The following is a 21,999-nucleotide window of genomic DNA, read 5'->3' as shown; positions in this document are numbered from 1 at the left end:
TATTCCGATTTCAAAATTAGAAACTCATTTGGAGATTAATCTGATAGCCTACTTGCCTTTTGTACTTGTGCGCTCACCGGTATTCCCAACATGTGGACTTATTGCGCCATTATCAGGCGCCTTCTTACATGATTTCCTGTTCCCTTCATTCCAGTAGCGGCATTGCGCCATTATCAGGCGCCCTTCATATACCCTGATATCCTGTGTCCACATCTCCCTCCTCATCTACAGGAATGTCTACTCGTTGGTGGTCGCGATCGAGCAAGAAGCAGGAAGAGGACCATACTTCTGAGCTCAGCGAAAAAGATCAGAGGATTCAAAAGGAACCAAACGATGATACTGACCTCAATCCTGGAGAACTGACTTTTGAAGAAGGTGTGGTTGCTCACTATTCCTTCAACTCGCTCGTCTGACACCATCCAGATACCGCTGGAGGCCTCGGTCGTCACCTTGGTGTAACCTCTTGCACTCTCCTTATCGTTGGACGAATCATCGGCACCGGTATATTCTCAACGCCGTCCTCCATCCTTTCCAGCGTGGGCTCAGTTGGCGCCTCCCTTATGCTCTGGGTCCTTGGTTTCTTGCTTAGCTTCTGTGGCCTTTTCATATGGCTCGAGTTCGGGACTATGTTCCCTCGTAGTGGTGGAGAGAAAGTATACCTTGAGGCCGTCTACAAAAAGCCCAAATACCTCGCCACCGTAGTCTTCGCTGCTAACGCTATATTACTTGGATTCACTGCAAGTGGCTGTATCGTGAGTCATCTCTTGTTTTCGATGGATATTCGGTGTTAAAACTTAACTGCTTCGTCAAGGTTTTTGCTAGCAAGTGTGTGCTTCGGATCTTGATGAAACGACCCGGCTGATATGATGTAGCATCTTGGTTGCTGCTAACCAAATCGCAGGTCAATGGAATGAACGCGGAATTGCACTTGGAGGTATGGTCTCCTACCTAACTGATATGTTACGGTCGTTTCATGGACTCTAGTCATCTTCTTCGTAACCCTTCTACACGGATTGACCCCAAAGACCGGCGTATTTATCATGAACGTATGCATGCTTTCATCTTTACACCATCATCATATTCAACATCTTCCTTTCAGTTGCTCTCGATATTCAAGATTGTAATTCTGGTGTTCGTCGTGGTTACAGGCTGGGTAGTCCTCTCGGGCAAGACACGCGTCACGGATCCGCACTATAATTTCAGAAACGCGTTCGCGGGGAGCTCCACGAGCAGTTATGAGGTGCGTTCAGTGATATTCTAAGATGTCCATATGTTGAGTGTAGTCTTCACAGTATGCTACCGCCACCTTCAAAGTCCTGAACGCATATGCGGGATGGTCTAACGTGAATTACGTGATGAACAACGTCCGTAATCCAGTGAGGACGCTCAAGATTGCAGGCCCGCTCGGTCTTGGTATATGCGCCGTTTTGTATTTGCTTGCAAATGTGGCTTATTTCGCGGCTGCAACCAAGGTAAGAACTTGTTTTGTGTGTGTACCACGAATGAAATACTGAATGGTATCGACAGACGGAGATCGACAAGTCTGGCGTTACTGTCGCTGCTTTGTTTTTCGGGAATGTCTTTGGTTCTACTGCGGAGCGTGCGCTATCGGTTTTCATTGCTCTCAGGTGAGTTCGACGTCTTGGATTTGAGGGTTTCCTGACTTATTGTCTTCATATCAGTGCTCTTGGAGTGAGTCCTATATATTTTATATCATGATCTCTGTCTGATGGTGGCCCGTAGAACGTCATCACTGTGGTAAGTTGAGGGATACTATTGAAATGTATTGGCACAAGAACTTTTCATCTAGACTTTTGCTGCGTCGCGAGTAAATCAAGGTCCGTCATACCAAACATCGTAGTCCTACATAGCTTATACTTCAATCACAGAGCTCGCAAAGGAAGGGATACCCTTACCATTCGGGAACAAATTCTGGGCTTCAAATTGGCCCACAGGAAAGTCCCCACTTCCGGGATTGATCATCCACTTGATACCATCTGTAAGTACTACAGTAGAATCTACATGATATCAATCTGAGATTGGTTTTCTAGATCATCGTCATCGTCGCTCCTCCCCCAAACATTGTTTACCCTTTCATTTTGGACGTCGAAGGATACCCACAGCAGATTATTAATTTATTTATTGTCATCGTACGTCTTTCAACTCTTTCTTGATTGTTTCTTACTTCTTGATGCCACCAGGGTCTGTTCTATCTGAGATGGAAGAAGCCAGATGCTGTTCGGCCATTCAAAGGTGAGCAAATATGTCACTCTCTTTCTGTGTGGTACCTTCATGCGTATGATGTAGTATGGTGGCCTCTCGCTGTATTCTTTTTGGCTGCTGCCGTCTTCCGTGAGTCACCCATCTATAGCTTCGACACTTTCTTTCCCTAACCAAACCTCTACACAGTCCTCGTCGCTCCGTTCCTGAGACCACCAGGCGGCATTGGCGACACCCCACCATTACCATATTACCTGTACGTTTCCTCCACTAGCGTGTCCCTTATCCTCATTCATCGTTTGTTCTATAGGTACTGCCTCGTTGGAATCGGGATCATGCTCGCAGGCGTGCTGTACTGGGCCGTATGGCGAATCGTTCTGCCCAAGCTATTTGGGTATGAGCTTGTACCGAGGAAGGAGAAGTTAGACGATGGGACTATTGTCGCTGTAGTGAGTGTTTGCGTTTTTCATTCTATGTTTGGTAATTTTGCTCACGAAACCTATTTTCAAGTTTTCGAATCAGAAGATCCAGCGATCTATGGACTGATTGGAAGTGCTAATAAGTTGGTCTGTTGTTGTTGTAGTGCTCGTTTGATGCACAATTTATTTATGCGGTATCATACTACGGTGTACTAGTCGAAGTCTAGATCAGATCCTCGGACATCTGTGCTTTCTACCCAGTGACTCTTCCTAAGCCTCTGCCGACCACATTTGCATTCTAATGATCCGGCCAGTCACCAATCCCGTTGAAAGTCTTGTTCCTCATGATATCTTCTGCTTGAATTGATGAATGCGATACATATTAATGCTGGTGGCACTGACATGTCGTGTGTAAATTTGACGGTCTTGAGATGCCGGCTTGCTGCACACCTGAACCTCTACTAAATGCAGTCCATAATGCTATATTAATACATCTGAAATGGACAATTATCCATAAATACCGATACATGGGAGACTCGGATGTTGACATACACCGACACCATCAAGTTCTAAAACGGTTTCTGCATCTGGAGTGACAGTAATCACACGAGCATTGATGAAATCCTCAGGGTAGTATGTTTTTGCCGCCCAAGATGAAGATGGAGACAGGAAGATCTTCAGCGCTGTCTTCTGGATCAAAATGTACTAGCACAAACCCTCAGGCAGAGCGATATAGCTGTCGTTTTTCCAGTAGCTTTTATTACTGTATTAATATCCAGATGCATTCTAAATACCAACCAATCTATGAAGGTACAGGTTGTCGCCATATAATAGTGCTGGAAGTCCAGCTTTGTCTGGCTCTAGAGTCAATGCTACAATCCGTGAGGTTGGGCTGGACTGAGCGTTAGCTCGGGGTGGGATGCACGCAGGTAGGAGGGCGGGAACCTGTTTACGAGTTTGATTGTGCGCAACACTCATACGATAAAATTGAATACATTTTAGTTTGCAAATGACCAATGACGAGATAATACGCAAAAGGAATGAATTACGACTAGTACTAAGGGAGTGGCGGGTGGGGTCAAAGAACGAAAGTAACGAGTGAGTGTGCGAGAGCTATGCCGAGCTCGTTGTTGACAATGGGTGGAAGAAAAACGAATGTGGGAGACTGCGCTGCCGGGAAGCTATGATACCCGGCACCTGGAATGAAAGGATGAAAAGCAAGAATGAGAGGTAGCGCTCGGATTAGAACGTGTGTCAGTGCTAGACGGTACGACGGGTTCACGGTGGCACCGAGCAGCTTGGTTATATATATCAGAAATGTGCATTCTCTTGAGCCTGCAAAGAACGAAATTAGCTTCAAGATTGCTACAAGAAATAAGCACCGCATAGCAGGTGCAGGCCTTACCAACATGAAAAGAAATCAACGACAGATTTGGCCATTTAAACCTGTCTACTCGACTCTAGTATATCTTTCAACGAGATGTTGCTCCTCTCGCACATTTGGCGGAAAAGCCCACCCTCGGTTTTGAAAAGATTGGATGGAGTATCAAATTCCTTTGATAGTGTGAGTATCGACCGATAAAAGGTGTTCAAATCACCCTACAGCAACAAGGCCGGCGTCAAGGACCAGAATCCGGTCATATGAAATGATAGTACGAAGTCGGTCTGAAGTATCATCGCGTCTCAGCATTTGACTGAGAGGACAACAGATAAAACGTACGGGCAATGCAAAGTAGCGTCCGATCCTGGAATTCCGTTTGGATAGTGTGCTGGATCTTACTATCAGTATCAAGATCGACAGAGGCCCTGGAAAAAATTCAACATCAGGCATCCAGGAGAAGAACACACGACTAACGTGGCCTCATCAAGCACAACGACTTTGCAGTCTTTCACCAGCGCACGAGCTAGACTGAGCAGAGATCTCTCCCCAACACTGAGGTTCGCTCCCTCGCTCTCAATGGTACTGTCAAGGTGGTGGCGGTTGGTGGGAGCTTGCTCGCTTCCGACGCCATCACTGGAAAATGACTGTTTCGAAGTGGTGCTGAAATCAAGCAGACAAGATCGACGCAGTGCATCCCATAGCTCCGTGTCACTGTATTGCGAGAATGGATCTAGGTTGGAGCGTATGGTCCCTGGTAATCATTTAGTGCTTCACATAAGAGCATGTAGAACAATGCTCACCGCTAAATAGAATGGGCTATCGGGTTCGTACGTTAGTCCCGAGGTAGATTGTATAGGAAAACTTTACAGACATCTTGTGGGATGATAGAAATCTTGGAACGGAGATCTTGGAGACCAATTGTAGATATATCGATACTAGAAGGGGTGAACCAACTAATATTAGTCACGAGCGACGATCCACGCACCCATCAATAGTAATTGAACCACCAGACATCTCAACAATCCGAAACAGTGCAAGCATCAACGAAGATTTGCCAGCACCAGTCCTGAGAAGACACCGCATTAGCATACATGTATAGATCCAACAGACCAGCTGACCTTCCAACAACGCCTATCTTTTCGCCTCCCCTAATCTTGATGGAGATACCTCTCAATACGTTGGGAAGGCCCGGCCTATATGCCATTTTAACGTGGCTGAATTCGATGGTGCCATGTTCAGGCCATTGCGCCGGGGGCTTTTGTTCTTCGAGTTCATACGGAGCCTCTTGAGGTATCGTGTCGCCTGCAACGTACTGTGCCACTGCGAGATGTAAGCGAGAGTTAAGGTAAGATATATTTGGTAGCTCACCTCGCTCCACTGCATTCATGTGATTCTGAGACAAACAAACATTCAATAGCCTGTAATATGGGATAGTACGGAAAGCCTTACCTCGACGTCTGCTGTTTGTCTGGTTAACAGGCCACACATTTGTGACAGCGAGGCTGTGACACAGAGGTTAGTCGTATATACTTTGGTAGCGAAATTGGGAAACCCACTGGTATACGACAGTACCAACCCTATCTGAGCGGCGTTTATCCCGGAGACGTCGATCACTACGAGAAGAGTGACCTATTGAGATCGTAGCATTGCGTAAGTATGAGGTGTCAGTCGTTGAGTAGACGCCTACAATGAAGATTAATATGGCTCCCATGAAGTCCAACCTTATTGCAAGCCATCTGAGGGAAGAAGGTAAACTAACAACTGCCAAGACGTGTATAAGGTTACTTGCCTCTGGTTCGTAACCACGAGGAATAGTGCTCTATCTTCCAAATCAATGTAGTATCTATTGGCAGCAATAAAACGTTTCATTTCTCCGTAGCTTCGGATTGTAGGAAGTCCTGTCAAGGTCTCCGAAAAGTGGGCATACAGAAGAGAGCGAAGCATTGAATCTGATGACCAATTTCAACGGAGGCTTTCCAAGTCAAAAATACAAGAACAAACCCAGGCGCTTGACTTCACGAGCACCAGCTCGATAAAAGGCAGTAAAGTAGCTGTAACCGAGAACGATGAAAAACATAGCAATAACTAGACAAGCATGAGTCATATGATTCAGACGGTAGATGATATCTATATACTGACCAAAGTACGGTTCAAGGACAGAAATGATGATAATAGAGCCCATCGCGCTGGACAGCGTAATGATAACTGGATTTCCAGTCAGTTTCCGTAAAACGTAGCGTGCGGCTAACGTACCCAATGTCAACGATTCTTGACGACGGATCAGCAATGTTTCACTATGCAGTGACAGATGACTCACGTGGTAGTTGATTGTCAATACCTGAGTGAAAGGTTTCAGCAAGTATAACATGCGTAAATAAGTCAATACTGACTGTCGATATCTTTTCCAAAGATACTTAGGATTCGGCCCATAGGCTATAGGTACACAATAAGCATCGGTTTTAATGCTTTCATACACGATCACTTACTGTAGTATCGAAAAAGGACATGGATGCATGAACGACGTTGCGTACGGACTTGTGGTGCAGACTTTGAGACACATAATAGGACATGAAATCCATTCCAGCACCACTGCAGCAAGTTATGTTGAGTGAGCGTGCCGCCATCTGCGATAGGAACTGACTTACAGCAAGAATGTGAAAAACGCTTGACCAGTCCCTAGACAGCCGTACAGCGTCTGATAGAACGAGTTTGGTCGGTTGAATTTGCTGCGCCAGGATTTAGAAGAGAAATAAAAAGTTAATAAAAAGACACTGACTTGGTCTCCCACCAAACTAGCGTATACGAGTTCAAGATCAGGCACCCCTGCATCGCAAGCATGATGAGAAGGAGTATGGGACCTGTTATCGAACCGCGTCCCGCAACAAAGTAGGTCCAGTACACTTTGAAACTGTTTCAATCAGGGGAAACATCTCAGACGAACTTGATCGCACCTTTCCAGGACACGGAGCCTGTCGACCGCTTCTCTTTGACGATCAAGCGACCTTCAAATTTACCACTGCCAGTAGCCTTCTTTTTGGCTCTTTTTGACTTCAACTTCACATCCTCGATGGTAATGCGTGTCTGCGGAGTGACTTCCTCTTCCTGGGTTTCATCTTCCCCCTCCGACGCATGGCCACCGAACTCTAGGTCGAAACGTGCAAAATCACCACCGCGAGAGACCAGATCCTCATAAGTTCCACTCTCCGTGATGATGCCGTTGTTCATGGTATAGATATAATCTACTTGAGAGAGGAAATGGATCGCATGCGTGACCAGAATGACAGTAACGCCACGATTTCGCAGCGCACCCACGATGGCATCTTGGAATAAGGACTTTCCAACATTAGCATCCACTGAAGGCGTTCTTCAGTATGATTGACATGATATAAATGACATAGCTCACCTGCCGAGAGCGGGTCATCAAATATAACGATTTCAGGTTCAAAGTACAGAGCACGAGCAATGTTGACCTGGGTGAAAGGTAAAGATCGATTCTTCACAGATACAAGCCACGAACTCACTCTCTGCTTCTGGCCTCCGCTGAGATTGATTCCCTTTTCGCCAATCTGAAATATAATATAAGCGGTGATATCGAGTTGGATTCACCCACGTACCTCAGTTAAATCTCCATCTGGGAGGAGTTGGAGGTCTGGAAGTAGACAAGCGGTCTCAATAATGCGCCAATATCTGTCCTCCTCGAACGGATGGCCAAAAGTAATATTATCACGCTAGGGTAAGATGTTAGATGTACTTGCCCTTGAAGTTAGGGCAGAAACCATGCAGACCAACGTAGCATTCTGAATCCACGCGGTCTGTGGACAATAACCAACGCGACCGCCAAACGAAACATGCCCAGAGACCTTCCTCATCTCACCTAACAGTCCTTGCAATAAACTGGACTGTTCATAGGTCAGTGGTCGCTTCGAGAATCTTATTCGACAAAATTACCTTGCCGCTCCCGACAGGCCCAACTACAGCAACAAGCTGACCTCGCGGAATGGTCATGGTCACATTCTTTACCTGAAAAATAGGTGTATCCTTTCCAAGAGCGGGCTTTTCCTTTGTCGTGTCCTCCTTCACACTTCTGTCCTTGCCCCTCGGCGGACCGCCGCCGTGTGCACCCTTCGAGCTGAAAGCCTCACCAGAATCCTTTATATACGACTCCCACTCAAATGTCGCGTCCTTTATCAGAAGCGCGGGTTCTTGATCCTTGTCAATCACGAGTGTATCTTCAGAAATAAGTTCCGCGCGGAACACGTGTGTGAGCCGCTGAATCGCGCTGGACGCATCGGGGATAGCCGATAGAGCGCGAGGCATGAACATCATTGGTTGCCGGAGAAGCTATTTATCTCTCGGGTAAGTGCGTATCTATGTCCGCCGCAAGAATCAATTTCACCTGGAATAAACTGAACGAACTGAATATGACAGCAATGTTGAAGTTGTGTGCTGTCAGGGTGTATGTGACGAAAGCTAGTGTGGCAGCGAGGACTGGCATCGAAGCCGCGAGGGCCAAGCTGTGTGAATTGAATTAGGAGGCGTTGCTATGCTATACACATTTGGACTTACTTCCCCGAAGTTACATGAAGAATCCTTCGAATACCATGCAGTTCCTTCTTTCGAAGGTCGAAGATTTCTAAGTAACATTCGTGAGTATCTTGTTGATATTCCTCGATATCGTGCTTACTTTGAAGGAAAGGAACTTCATATGTGAAGTATTTGACAACTCGTATAGCTCCTGTGTACTCTTTAGCATCATTGCATGTCCTAGCAGCTCCAAGGTTACGTACCGAGTACCTCTAGCAGAACTTTGGCTCGTTGATCAGTCCATTTCATCGATACTGAGCGAATACGGCGCTGCACTGCCATTAACCGCTGTTGAATCGGCATCATGAGGACAAATAGCGAGAAACCAGCGAGTGCAGACGGCCCGAGCTAGTTTCCAAGTTAGAACAAATCGAACTCTTTACAGTGTACGACAAACCTCAGTTAAAAGAATGATTAAACAAACTGTGACCTGAATAGGCGCGGTCCAGCCTTGAGGACAGTAAGTCATCTCTAAATCTGAATGTCAGAGATCCCATATACTGACCTGCATGCTAGTAACGAGGGACATGTTACAAGTCAGTTGACAGCACGAGTGCAACGCTTAAGTTCATAACTCACAAACCACTGCGCACACGCGTCAATCCTGCTCACGTCGGTAGAAATATGGTTAATAAGTGTGGCGTTGTTGAGTTTGATGCGCGCTTTGCCCGTGAGATTCACACCACGCTCGTAGATGCATGATATCAGCGCGGCTCTAGCCAGTACGCCTGTTGTCATTGAATGCCAAAAAAACTTGAAAACATTAGGTGAGCCGAGTGTAATTCATAAAGTCTTACAAACCTGGTGGGAGCAGACTCTGCACACCATAGTTAGCGCAAAGAGCCCAAGAGCCATGGCAATACCGCGGTCGACATTAGGGGCAGGTGTTCCTGCAATGGTCGCAGCGGAACGTTCCTGCGCAAAGATGATGATGTGCTGCGGGGAACATCAGAGGTTACTACGACCCAACACAAGTTGTTATTTACCCGAAGGACGATAGGAACCATGAGTTGTGCCGTGTCAGCGACGACCTGCCAAGTGATGTTGTACATTGAATATGAAAGCGATAATCTATGAAGAAAACCCATGCCTTGAATATACCTCCAATCCAGAACATACCACAAAAGACATCATTCAAAGCCCAAGTAAGGCTGGCCTCTTTCCGCCCCCCGCATTCTCGCCAATGGTTGTGAAACGCTGCATATCGCTCAGACAAAGTCGCGCCTTGTTTTTTATCATTCCTTGGAATTGCATGCATGGTCCAGACGATACGTTTGAAGAGAGATGGTTTGAGTTTTCCGTTCTTAAGTTGTGCATTCCAGTCGGCTGCTGCCTTGACACGCCGTTGCCATGCAGCTTCAAGTTTAGCGGCAAGGACGGTCGACTCTCGGGATGGGTCCATTTTGTATAGATCAGATGCTTGTAATGTGCGTTGATATCCGAGAATCTGGGTGTATGCGTTATAACAGTATACGCTTGATCAGGATTCAATGACTGACTATTATATCAGTGACCCAGGAGTAGGTGAGCCGAGAGAAAATAGAAGCATTGACCAAAGGCGTCAGCTGTAGGATACCATGTTATTAGAAGGGTCATTCAGAAAAGGAGCGTAGGTGGTTTACGCACCGCTGCATCCTCCAGAGACGAAGGCGCTGGAGGTGGTGGGTCCTTAGGTAACCTGCTCGCAGCTCGATGAACTTCGAAGGACGTTGTTTATAAAATAGCTTCACTTACCACAACTGCCAGCATTTATGACGAAAGTTGGTATACTCATTGCCGGTATCGAGCTGAAGGTTTAAAGGTTGAATGTTGGCTGCGTTGACCTCCTCGACCTTTTCCTTGTCCCCCCTCACGGATTCTTCTGACCGTTGGGAGTTCATAGTACGGAAGAAAGCGGGGACAGAAGATACTGCGCCAGGTGGATAGCAGCTCCGAGGAAGAATCGGAGCGCCATCGGCCTTCAAGTTATATTATAAATACACAATAAGTACTAGTATATGAAGATAAGCGTGAGTCTATTGACAATTTGAAGAAGCAACGTAGCATGTGTAGTGAAGTGACCTGTTACAATTTCAAATTAGATCACTTTCAGAATGACGTGACAGTGGGACCCGGTGAACTCCTTCACAAGCTGAGTATTTGTTCCTTCTCTACGCAGAATTTTGGGTAGAAGAAAAGATATGCGCAACCTGGGTGAAAAATGTGAGCTGTGAAGCATATGAAGGATGGGTGGGCCCAAACAGGTTACGTATCACGAGTGTACAGTATACGAGTCGAGTACGAGCTTCCTTTCAATGACTACGAGTGGTGGTGGGTGGTGCTCGTCTACGAAGTCCGAGCAGCATATACGTAAGTTAGCGCCCATATAAAAAGTCAACGGATATATACAAACTAGAAGTTCCAAATGCCGTTCTCACGGTGCGGCACCCTCAATAAGTATTTGCAATTTGCACTTGAATTTAAACTACAAATCTAAATTAAATATTGTGTCTGTCGTCGAGACAGGAATCTAGATCTCAACTGGGTTGCAAGCCTGCAGTGCGCTCGCTGCGAAATGCAGCAAACGTCTGCCGACAGCATCTTAGCTAGACTCTTCAGTAAGCTATCATATTCACGCTATTTCAACAGATTGCAGCGCCACCACGTCACTCAAAATTCAATATTCAATCTTCAGCCCCAGTGAAAATCGACAAGAATGAGGTAGATACGCGTAGATAGATGTCTAACCACAAATTGAGGTAAATACAAATCTAAGAAATTCGAGACAGCAAAACTCTAATTTTGTGCAAAACACAAAGAATCTTTGCAAAGGAAAAAAATGCAAACATTGTCAGACTTCGATCGCGTAGTTTGCAACTGTGCAACGAACTTTCGGCAAACTTTGTACAAACTTTGCATATGCAGACGTTTAGCCATGTATGTGTGTTATATTTATTACGAGTCAGTGCACTGGTTGAACCATGTGCATCTTCTCATCCGCTCACCATGTCAAAGTTTGTCCCCGCCACGACCGTCCGGCTAAGGCTTGATACAATCATTCCCTCGCGTTTCAAGTTACTACTAAGCCAGGCTGCCCGCAACTATATCTCTTGCAGACTACAACATGACAACCACGAGCCCACTGGCAGAGCGGCGAGCAGTTGATTTATTCACTGTGACTGCCATTTCTAGTACCCCGGACGAACTTGCTGGAATCTCAACCTACATATCTGATCCTCCCGCTCCCACATAGAAAGTGATTCTCTTCCCGGCAGCGTGTGGGGCCCGCTTTAGATGGCCAACTAACACAATCATGGCACTCAACTGGACACTTATGCGACTTCCATGCAGCTTTTGGATTCTTACATGTCTAAGACGGCTTCAGTATCGTCTCGTCACACTATCACGAAGGAGTTCCCAAGTACACTTGCCGTTGATGCTGCATCGTGTGCTCTTCGTAGTGGTGATGTCCGTCATGCTATCGAGATGTACAACCATGGTGCTAATTCAAGATGTATCGTGCCATTCGAGCGCCATGCTCCAGTTCATGATGAAGAGATTCATAGATCTCAGCTCCCGCCTCGATAATCCTCCAAAGCTTTGAGAGAGTTGTGGGAAGTCGTCGTTTGCCTGGGCCCCTGAGCTGGAATTAGTGTGAAGACGTTTGCCCCCTCCCCACTGTTTCCTTCTCCAAGATAACGAGCGTTGATGCCACCAAATCGAGAGCATTGCGCGCATTGCGAGACAATACTTGGCTCCATCTCGCGTGTCACAGGACACAAGAATTTGACGAACCCTTTAAGTCGGCCTTTCTCATGCGCGACGAGCCGCTTTCGCTCAACTCGATGTCACACAGAGGCTCTGTCTTGGCAAGAATTTGCATTTCTTTCTGCCTGTGAAACCTGTCTACCAGTATCAAGGAGGTACGTGCCACGTCAGCGAAAACCTCCCGCGCTAATGCAGTACACTAGGAATACAAACGAAAGGCCACGGCGCAGGTGAGTGTCATCGTGCTTACTGGTTCTACAGGCCACTGTACTAACTGGGTTCTTCTACTACTACAGATCAGCTCTTCTTCGATGCTCCAAGGCAAGGACAGTGGGAATGAGCGCGATGACTAGCGGCGGGACCCCGGTGTGTGTGCATGATAGCATTGGCGTCGGGATAGCGGGCAGGGCGGAGGCGGGCATGGGCGCAGCGATACCACTACCTAACCATAGCGATACCTATAGATACATCATTCAATGGCATTAGATACCTCCCAAATGGAACATTTTCAGCGCATATATGCATCTAAAAGTGATCTAAAGCCAACGAGAATCGTATCGAAGCGCTAAATGTTCGTTTCGATCTCTATCTTTTTTCGTCTCGAAAAGTCTCATTTGTCAAAACACGTCAAACGGTATCGATATTTTTCATAGGTATTATCTTTTTAGCTATCTATCTACGTGTATCTACCTAAATATTGTCGATTCTCACTGGGGCTACGCATTCCATCCAGCGCAGAGATCGAGCAATGTACGATTGAGCTTTGTCACTGGGTACACTGTTTGTTCAGTCAAGGTGGAAAGCCGTCGATAGATGGGTAGTCATTGCCGTTGTCGCGATCGTCAAGTACGTTTGAATTGTGGGAAAATATGACAGCTGAAGCCCAGTGAGAATCGACAATATTTAGGTAGATACACGTAGATAGATAGCTAAAAAGATAATACCTATGAAAAATATCGATACCGTTTGACGTGTTTTGACAAATGAGACTTTTCGAGACGAAAAAAGATAGAGATCGAAACGAACATTTAGCGCTTCGATACGATTCTCGTTGGCTTTAGATCACTTTTAGATGCATATATGCGCTGAAAATGTTCCATTTGGGAGGTATCTAATGCCATTGAATGATGTATCTATAGGTATCGCTATGGTTAGGTAGTGGTATCGCTGCGCCCATGCCCGCCTCCGCCCTGCCCGCTATCCCGACGCCAATGCTATCATGCACACACACCGGGGTCCCGCCGCTAGTCATCGCGCTCATTCCCACTGTCCTTGCCTTGGAGCATCGAAGAAGAGCTGATCTGTAGTAGTAGAAGAACCCAGTTAGTACAGTGGCCTGTAGAACCAGTAAGCACGATGACACTCACCTGCGCCGTGGCCTTTCGTTTGTATTCCTAGTGTACTGCATTAGCGCGGGAGGTTTTCGCTGACGTGGCACGTACCTCCTTGATACTGGTAGACAGGTTTCACAGGCAGAAAGAAATGCAAATTCTTGCCAAGACAGAGCCTCTGTGTGACATCGAGTTGAGCGAAAGCGGCTCGTCGCGCATGAGAAAGGCCGACTTAAAGGGTTCGTCAAATTCTTGTGTCCTGTGACACGCGAGATGGAGCCAAGTATTGTCTCGCAATGCGCGCAATGCTCTCGATTTGGTGGCATCAACGCTCGTTATCTTGGAGAAGGAAACAGTGGGGAGGGGGCAAACGTCTTCACACTAATTCCAGCTCAGGGGCCCAGGCAAACGACGACTTCCCACAACTCTCTCAAAGCTTTGGAGGATTATCGAGGCGGGAGCTGAGATCTATGAATCTCTTCATCATGAACTGGAGCATGGCGCTCGAATGGCACGATACATCTTGAATTAGCACCATGGTTGTACATCTCGATAGCATGACGGACATCACCACTACGAAGAGCACACGATGCAGCATCAACGGCAAGTGTACTTGGGAACTCCTTCGTGATAGTGTGACGAGACGATACTGAAGCCGTCTTAGACATGTAAGAATCCAAAAGCTGCATGGAAGTCGCATAAGTGTCCAGTTGAGTGCCATGATTGTGTTAGTTGGCCATCTAAAGCGGGCCCCACACGCTGCCGGGAAGAGAATCACTTTCTATGTGGGAGCGGGAGGATCAGATATGTAGGTTGAGATTCCAGCAAGTTCGTCCGGGGTACTAGAAATGGCAGTCACAGTGAATAAATCAACTGCTCGCCGCTCTGCCAGTGGGCTCGTGGTTGTCATGTTGTAGTCTGCAAGAGATATAGTTGCGGGCAGCCTGGCTTAGTAGTAACTTGAAACGCGAGGGAATGATTGTATCAAGCCTTAGCCGGACGGTCGTGGCGGGGACAAACTTTGACATGGTGAGCGGATGAGAAGATGCACATGGTTCAACCAGTGCACTGACTCGTAATAAATATAACACACATACATGGCTAAACGTCTGCATATGCAAAGTTTGTACAAAGTTTGCCGAAAGTTCGTTGCACAGTTGCAAACTACGCGATCGAAGTCTGACAATGTTTGCATTTTTTTCCTTTGCAAAGATTCTTTGTGTTTTGCACAAAATTAGAGTTTTGCTGTCTCGAATTTCTTAGATTTGTATTTACCTCAATTTGTGGTTAGACATCTATCTACGCGTATCTACCTCATTCTTGTCGATTTTCACTGGGGCGTAGCGACGGAGCATGCAAACGCAAATGCTAATTATGAGCAGGTGCGTTCGTGCGTTTTATACTTTGTCCAAGCATGTTTAATCTGATGAACTCATCATACTCCGATACTCGTGAGTCCTGCACCCATACATCTAGCCATCTCATTCAACCCCCACAGTGGCCGGTCAAGCATCCGCGACCGCCTCTGCAGCATGCTCCAACCAGGCAACCCCATCTAGGTTCATGGCCTAGTCCCGTTCATGGTTAAAAGTGCAATGTATGCCAATACTGTGAGTAGCGTAGGTTGGGAGAGTGGAGGATGTGCAAATCCTTTTTGAACGATGACGGCAAGAGTACTGGTACGAACAACACTTGGTCAAGTGCTCCGCCACCTGGAGTACGCAAGACCCGGTGTGAATATTTTGAATTGTGGTTGAACCTGGTTTGAACGCGAACTGGACTTGGGCCGCACTACTCATTTTCATTGACATCCTCAGTAGTACTGCTATGACTGTCCTCACTGCTGTTGCTGTCACTTTCGTCATCTGGACGATCAGAATCGAGAACGAAACACCACCCTCAAGCCCGCACCTCAGCGATGCAATTTGCATGGACCCACCCACTACAATTCCGTAATGAGATAGTATGACTTGGCACCAACTCGACACCCCCCTTCTGTTCGTAGACTTACTCGGTTCCCACCCGCTCCATTCCTCCATCGGATCTCAAAGCAAATGAGGCATAACTCCCTTGGCAGAGGTCAAGACCTCAGTCACTGCTCGTCAAGCACATCTTCTGGTCATTGATAAGTAAGGATCCGATTTTGACTTTATTTATAACCCACTGTCAATCACTCGTTAACGCTACTTCGTTCAGGTTTTTCAACAAGTCGCCGTACGGAAAGTCACGCTGTACCATATAGTTCGGCAACAAGATATACCTCGTCGTGGTCTAGTTTCTGTCCAAGTCTTTGACAAACTGGTTTTTGACAATATGGGTGAACTCGGTCTAGGCTATACCGCCAAAGTCGGTCTTATACCGCCGAGCTCGATCAAATACCGCGATGTGGAGCGCAAATCTCTGCATATGGAAATCTAGTGCCAAGCCACTGCTACACCTTACTCTCGTTGGCAAGCTCACACTAGCTATAGTATCCGTCGTGGCCACCATCTGTTATTATTCTTGCAGACGGTGTTGATAATGGGATTGGGGTAGAGAATTCAATTGTATTGTACCGAGCGTTTCTGCATAACTACCCAATGTGATTTCCTGGCCAATCAAGTATGTAACATGAGCAATTGTCTGTATGATGGACGCAAGAATTTGTATTTCTTTTTGGGAGAACCTCTGCGCTACTAATCACACGAGTCATTTTATAAAAAGTGACTTGTATTATAACTCGGCGACCAATCGCACATTATTACCATGACGAATTTCAACGATTGCATCTAGCATTGAGTCATTGACTCAATGGGTTTCGCAAACTTCTGTCATACGTTTAGCCGAGAGAGTCCGTCATGTTCGACTTCTCTTTTTTTCAACCCCGAACGCTGGAATCATTCAGGCTGCGCGGTCGGGCAAAGACAGACCTTCCCCACTACGAAAGCCTCGCTTGTCAAGTGTTGAAATACATCACTTAGCCTTTTCACCCAAAGTCTAGTCTGCAAGTCCCCCGCATTCCTTTCATCATCCTGCAAGCGTGCTCGTCACGTCATCCTCTTCTCTGACTAAGTTCACTTGGTTCGGCAAATTTGAAACATCTACCTGCAGGGCCATCATTTAAAGCAGCTTTTTAGGAAACCATGTCCTCGGTGCGCCGATTTAAAAATTACAAACCCAATTAGAAATCATTACAACAGCCTAATCCATTCGACTTGTCTTCTGTACGGTATAGTGCCTCACCACTGGTCCACGGCATCATAGTGTTCACCACATGTGAACCTATTGCGCAATTTTCGAGCACCTTAACTCAAGATGGTGATAGTATCTACTCAAATTTCGTGGAGACGCCGACGGCGAGGATTTAGCCAGCAAAAAAGACCCTGTTGCGAGAACACACCATCACATTAGGAGGCGTTATGTGCTGCTATGTATGTAGTAAGATTTATTTATTTCCTATTCTTTCTCTTCCTCGATCCCCTGATTTTGAAATTAGGAATCTAATTGGAGGTCACCACTGGTCCATATCATGGTGTTTACAACATGTGCACTTATTGCGCATATATCGAGCACCCTTAAAGTATCTGCCTTCAAGGCGCTGATATCTCGTGTTCATATTTCCCTCCTCATCTATAGGAATGTCTACTACCTGGTGGTCGCGGTTAAGCAAGAAACAGGAACAGGACCGTGCTTTTGAGTCACAGTCCAGCGAAAAGGATCAGAGGATTCAAAAGGAACCAGACGACGATCCTGACCTTAGTCCTGGAGAACTGACCTTTGAAGAATGTGAGGTTGCTAGCTATTCTTTCAACTTGCTCATCTGACGTCATTCAGATACCGCTGGAGGCCTCGGTCGTCACCTTGGTGTGACTTCTTGCACTCTCCTTATCGTTGGACGGATCATCGGCACTGGTATATTCTCAACACCATCCTCTATCCTCTCCAGCGTGGGGTCAGTTGGCGCCTCCCTCGCGCTCTGGGTCCTCGGGTTCTTGCTTAGCTTCTGTGGCCTCTTCATATGGCTCGAGTTCGGCACCATGTTCCCTCGCAGTGGTGGAGAGAAAGTATACCTTGAGGCCGTCTACAAAAAGCCCAAGTACCTCGCCACCGCAGTATTTGCTGTCAACTCTATATTACTTGGATTCACTCCAAGCAGTTGTATTGTCAGTGATATCTTGTTTCAGATAGATCTTCGGTGTTAAAACTTAACTGCTTATTTAAGGTTTTTGCCAGCCAGTGCGCATTTTGGATCTTAATGAAATGGCTCGGCTGATATGATGTAGCCTCTTGGTTGCCGCTGATCAAACTGTGGATCGCTGGAATGAACGTGCTATTGCACTTGGGGGTATGATCTCCTACACAAACTGACATGTTGCGGTCATTTACATGGCCTTTAGTCATCTTCTTCGTAGTTCTTCTACACGGATTGGCTCCAAAGACCGGCGTGCTGATAATGGACGTATGAAACTTTCATTTTTACACCATCATATTCAACTTGACCTTCCTTTTAGCTGCTTTCGATATTCAAGATCGCAATTCTGATGTTCGTCGTGATCACAGGTTGGGTAGTTCTCTCTGGAAAAACCAGCGTCGCGGACCCGCACTATAATTTCAGAAACGCGTTCGCGGGGAGCTCCACGAGCAGCAACGACGTGCATTCAACGATATTCCTAGATGTCCATCTACTGACTATAGTCTTCACAGTATGCTACCGCCACCTTCAAAGTCCTGATCTCATACGGGGGATGGTCTAGCGTGAACTACGTGATGAACAACGTCCGTGATCCAGTGAGGACGCTCAAGATCGCAGGCCCGCTCGGTCTTGGTATATGCGCCGTTTTGTACTTGCTTGCAAATGTAGCTTACTTCGCGGCTGCAACCAAGGTAGGAACTTGTTTTGTGTATGCATCACGAACGACATACTGAATGATATCAACAGACGGAGATCGATGAGTCTGGTGTTGCTGTTGCCTCTTTGTTTTTCGGGAATGTCTTTGGTCCTGCTGCGGAGCGTGCGCTGGCGATTTTCATTGCTCTCAGGTGAGCTCGACATCCTGGCTTCGAGGGTTTCCTGATTTATTGTTATCATGACAGTGCTCTTGGAGTGAGTCTTATATATTTTATATCATGATCTCTGTCTGATGATGGGCCATAGAACGTTGTTACTGTGGTAAGCTGAGAGATACTATTGAATGTATTGGCACATGAACTTTTCGTCTAGACTTTTGCTGCGGCACGAGTAAACCAGGGTCTGTCATACCAAACATCGTAGTCCTACATAGCTTATACTTATACTTCGATCTCAGAGCTCGCAAAGGAGGGGATACCCTTACCATTCGGAAACAAATTCTGGGCTTCAAATTGGCCCACGGGGAAGTCCCCGCTTCCGGGATTGATCATCCACTTGATACCTTCTGTAAGTGCTACCATGGAACTGCATGATATCCATGATATTGATTTTAGAATGATTTTCTAGGCAATCACTATCATTGGGCCTCCCCCAAACATCGCTTTCCCCTTTATTTTGGATATCGAAGGATACCCACAACAGATTATTAATTTATTCATTGTCATCGTACGTGTTTCAACTTTTTCTTGATTGTTTCTTACTTCTTGATGCCGCCAGGGCCTGTTCTATCTGAGATGGAAGAAGCCAGATGCTGTTCGGCCATTCAAAGGTGAGAAAATATGTCACTCTTTCTGTTTGGTACATTAATGCATATGATGTAGTATGGTGGCCTCTCGCCGTATTCTTCTTGGCTGCTTCTACCTTCCGTGAGTCGGCCATCTGCAGCTTCAACACTTTCTTTCTCTAACCAAACCTGTACACAGTCCTCATCGCTCCCTTCCTGAGACCAGCCAATGGCGTTGGCGACACCCCACCACTACCATATTACCTGTACGCTTCCTTCACCAGCGCTTCCCTCATTCTTATTCCTCACTTATTCTCTAGGTACTGCCTGGTCGGGATCTCTATCATATTAGCAGGCGGACTGTACTGGGTTGTATGGCGAATCGTTCTTCCCAAGGTATTTGGGTATTCGCTCGTACCGCGGAAGGAGACGTTGGACGATGGGACTGTTGTCACTGTGGTGAGTGTTTGCGTTTTTTATTCTATGTTTGGTGGTTTTGCTCACGGAACTTACTTCCAAGTTTTCGAATAAAAAAATCGACTGATTCGGGGATTGATTGAAAGTGCTGATAAGTTGAAGTCGGTCTGTTGTTGGTGTGGTGTTCATGTAATGCACGGTTAAAGTATGCGGTATCATACTACCGTATACTAGTACAAGACGCAGATAGGTCGCTCAAATGTCGAAGCACGTATGATTCCAGGAGCCATTGCGGCTTACCAGCTTCACAAGCAGCAAGAGAGGGGCCTGCATCCACTTGATGCCATGACCATGCCTTGCATCACCATGGTTGGGACCTGCCCCATCTTCTACTTGGTGCCCGTCACCAAAGCGTTGAGCGATGCAGTCATTTCCTGTCAATATCCGTCAGCTAGGACTGAGGTGTTGAAATGCGAGGTCGCCAGTGACTATAAAAGTGGTATGGAGGCACAGGGTCGTCGCCTTGCAGTATTATGTTGCATTCAAATCCCTTGCGAGAAGCCACTGGGAGAAGTGTATTCGTTAACAGAGCCTTTGGAAAACCTGCTTTTTAGTAATTATGGTGGTTTCAAATTTGGGCATGATAAAATTCAAGTTTGCAGTTTATTCCAAAGTCTATCATGATCGTGCAAAACTGTTGCACGTGCGCACAGCTTGATCGATCTGATCGACGCAACAAACATTACTATATCGCATAAAGACCGAGTCCAACTTAGCCATCATGCATGATCATTAGCGCTCACAAGCACTCTCGGCGTCAACGCTCGTGGCAAGCACGTGTTCATCATGGTCGTAGCCGCCCAACCGACTTGCTGTGTACCACACTGCTCTGTCTGTGCACTTCAGACCCTTTCCAATTCCGCTAGCTTTACTTGGGATCTAATATAGGTATAATTTCATGTCACAAGCATCACTGCATCAGGCACCGACGACACCGAGGATCAGCTCACTCACAACGATGAGCAGCCTCCCCCGCAAATTGACGCAATAGGACCCATCGAAGAGTAAGTTGCAGCTTCCTGGAATCTGTCACCCGTCTAACAGCAAGACAGGGAGAAGTCAAATATTGAACCTTTAGCGGAGTTGCCATCAGGGATGTAAGTGTCTTTCTTCCCTGATGGGCGTCTGCCATTCCTTGACTCACCAGAACTGCAGCTCGAACGCTGGGCCTTCACAGCCGTCAGGACCTTCTCCAGTACAAGGAAGCACATCCAATATTCCACCAATCGGCGATTCAGCTCCGTGAGTTCTTGTCAACAATGACGTCAAACATGCTCCTGAATTGTCTCAGCGAGGAGGGAAAGGTCGTGGCGGACAAGGACCAGCCAACTTTAAGCGAATTGTAAGCGAAAAACAAGTCAAGCGATCGCAACTGACGATACTGTACACTCAGAGCAAATGTCATGAAGCAAGTATTGGACATTCTCCAGGACTCCACGATTGCGTCGAAGATTGGAAAGGACAAACGGTCTCGTTTCTGGGGGGCGTATAAACGAGTCGCAGAGGAACATGATGGCGAGTTCCTTGAGCGATACACTACTGACATGGACATTGTCTTGATCTTCGTAAGTTTAGCGTTCTGATCTTCGGCGCATCGAGACTGAGGTTTGATCAGTCTGGTCTTTTCTCCGCTGTCAGCACAGGTTTCATCGTCGCGATGGAGTCCAATCTCAGTCCAGACCCCAGCGACACTACGAATTATCTTTTGAAGCAACTCGTGCAGATCGGACTCGGCAACCTCGCTGCGGCAGGCACCGCTCCCGCAGATCCAGGATCTACGTGGTCGCCACCTGCGTCGGCTGTGAGGATCCAGTTGGTCGCATACGCAAGCTTGTCCATGAGCTTGCTTGCGGCATTCGGGGCCGTACTAGGCAAGCAGTGGCTCGGGTACTACAAGTCGAACAGATATGGCCGCGGCTCGGAGGAGGAACGAGGCAAGCGCAGGCAAGAGAAGTTCGACGGTCTCGTCACATGGTATTTTGATGCTGTCGTGCAATCCTTTCCGGTCTTGCTTCAGATCTCCCTTCTTCTATTTGGAATTGCCCTTGGCGCCAATATGTGGTACGAGCAGCTGAGCATCGCTTGTGTCATCATCGCAACGACGGTCTTTGGATTTCTGTTCTATTCCCTGACGGTGATGGCATGTTTGGTATCTCCTGCTTGTCCGTTTCAGACACCAACATCGATGATGTTGCGCATGTTGCGCGTTGACAGTGAGATCAATTTTA

General features: G+C 46.8%; 4 protein-coding genes across 4 annotated transcripts; 3 read left to right on the top strand and 1 right to left on the bottom strand.

The window, feature by feature from the left end:
* Nucleotides 1-55: 55 nt before the first annotated feature.
* On the top strand, nt 56-3,059 carry HD556DRAFT_1297603 (amino acid transporter). The gene is made up of 18 exons (XM_041299443.1): nt 56-375; nt 424-752; nt 812-825; nt 873-934; nt 985-1,046; nt 1,100-1,240; nt 1,293-1,472; nt 1,528-1,628; nt 1,683-1,692; nt 1,744-1,758; nt 1,811-1,838; nt 1,890-1,999; nt 2,052-2,150; nt 2,202-2,253; nt 2,308-2,352; nt 2,410-2,476; nt 2,531-2,669; nt 2,731-3,059. The coding sequence occupies exons 1-18, from the start codon at nt 234-236 to the stop codon at nt 2,764-2,766; spliced, it is 1,632 nt and encodes a 543-aa protein (XP_041155913.1). The 5' UTR covers nt 56-233; the 3' UTR covers nt 2,767-3,059.
* A 1,020-nt stretch (nt 3,060-4,079) lies between these two features.
* On the bottom strand, nt 4,080-10,484 carry HD556DRAFT_1244824 (ABC protein; the record flags this gene model as incomplete). Its single annotated transcript, XM_041298480.1, has 38 exons — nt 4,080-4,193; nt 4,243-4,304; nt 4,360-4,445; nt 4,495-4,771; nt 4,821-4,836; nt 4,892-4,955; nt 5,006-5,086; nt 5,139-5,340; nt 5,389-5,413; nt 5,470-5,522; nt 5,577-5,649; nt 5,708-5,756; nt 5,792-5,969; nt 6,022-6,105; nt 6,160-6,225; nt 6,338-6,358; nt 6,411-6,453; nt 6,507-6,609; nt 6,666-6,746; nt 6,797-6,920; nt 6,972-7,373; nt 7,424-7,490; nt 7,542-7,586; nt 7,635-7,748; nt 7,806-7,919; nt 7,969-8,361; nt 8,417-8,534; nt 8,587-8,653; nt 8,705-8,755; nt 8,808-8,952; nt 9,002-9,054; nt 9,180-9,357; nt 9,406-9,540; nt 9,591-9,635; nt 9,689-10,051; nt 10,104-10,169; nt 10,231-10,282; nt 10,339-10,484. The coding sequence occupies 38 exons, from the start codon at nt 10,482-10,484 to the stop codon at nt 4,080-4,082; spliced, it is 4,356 nt and encodes a 1,451-aa protein (XP_041155912.1).
* A 6,815-nt stretch (nt 10,485-17,299) lies between these two features.
* HD556DRAFT_1244844 (amino acid transporter) lies at nt 17,300-19,825 on the top strand (the record flags this gene model as incomplete). The annotated part of the gene is made up of 16 exons (XM_041298481.1): nt 17,300-17,447; nt 17,496-17,838; nt 17,945-18,006; nt 18,059-18,120; nt 18,173-18,313; nt 18,366-18,545; nt 18,601-18,701; nt 18,756-18,765; nt 18,817-18,831; nt 18,883-18,910; nt 18,968-19,077; nt 19,138-19,236; nt 19,288-19,339; nt 19,392-19,436; nt 19,494-19,560; nt 19,615-19,825. 16 exons carry the CDS (start codon nt 17,300-17,302, stop codon nt 19,823-19,825), a joined length of 1,674 nt encoding a protein of 557 aa, XP_041155911.1.
* A 1,403-nt stretch (nt 19,826-21,228) lies between these two features.
* Nucleotides 21,229-21,653, top strand: HD556DRAFT_1203094 (uncharacterized protein; the record flags this gene model as incomplete). The annotated part of the gene is made up of 2 exons (XM_041296412.1): nt 21,229-21,336; nt 21,387-21,653. Coding segments are annotated over 2 exons (375 nt in total), but the record flags the coding sequence as incomplete, so codon positions are not given.
* Between the last annotated feature and the right edge of the window lie 346 nt (nt 21,654-21,999).

Source organism: Suillus plorans (genome assembly GCF_016647745.1).
Source record: "Suillus plorans strain S12 chromosome Unknown HD556scaffold_65, whole genome shotgun sequence".
NCBI classification, from domain to species: Eukaryota; Fungi; Basidiomycota; class Agaricomycetes; order Boletales; family Suillaceae; genus Suillus; species Suillus plorans.
Note: the sequence above shows the minus strand (reverse complement) of the source record. Positions and strands in the feature narration are given on the sequence as shown.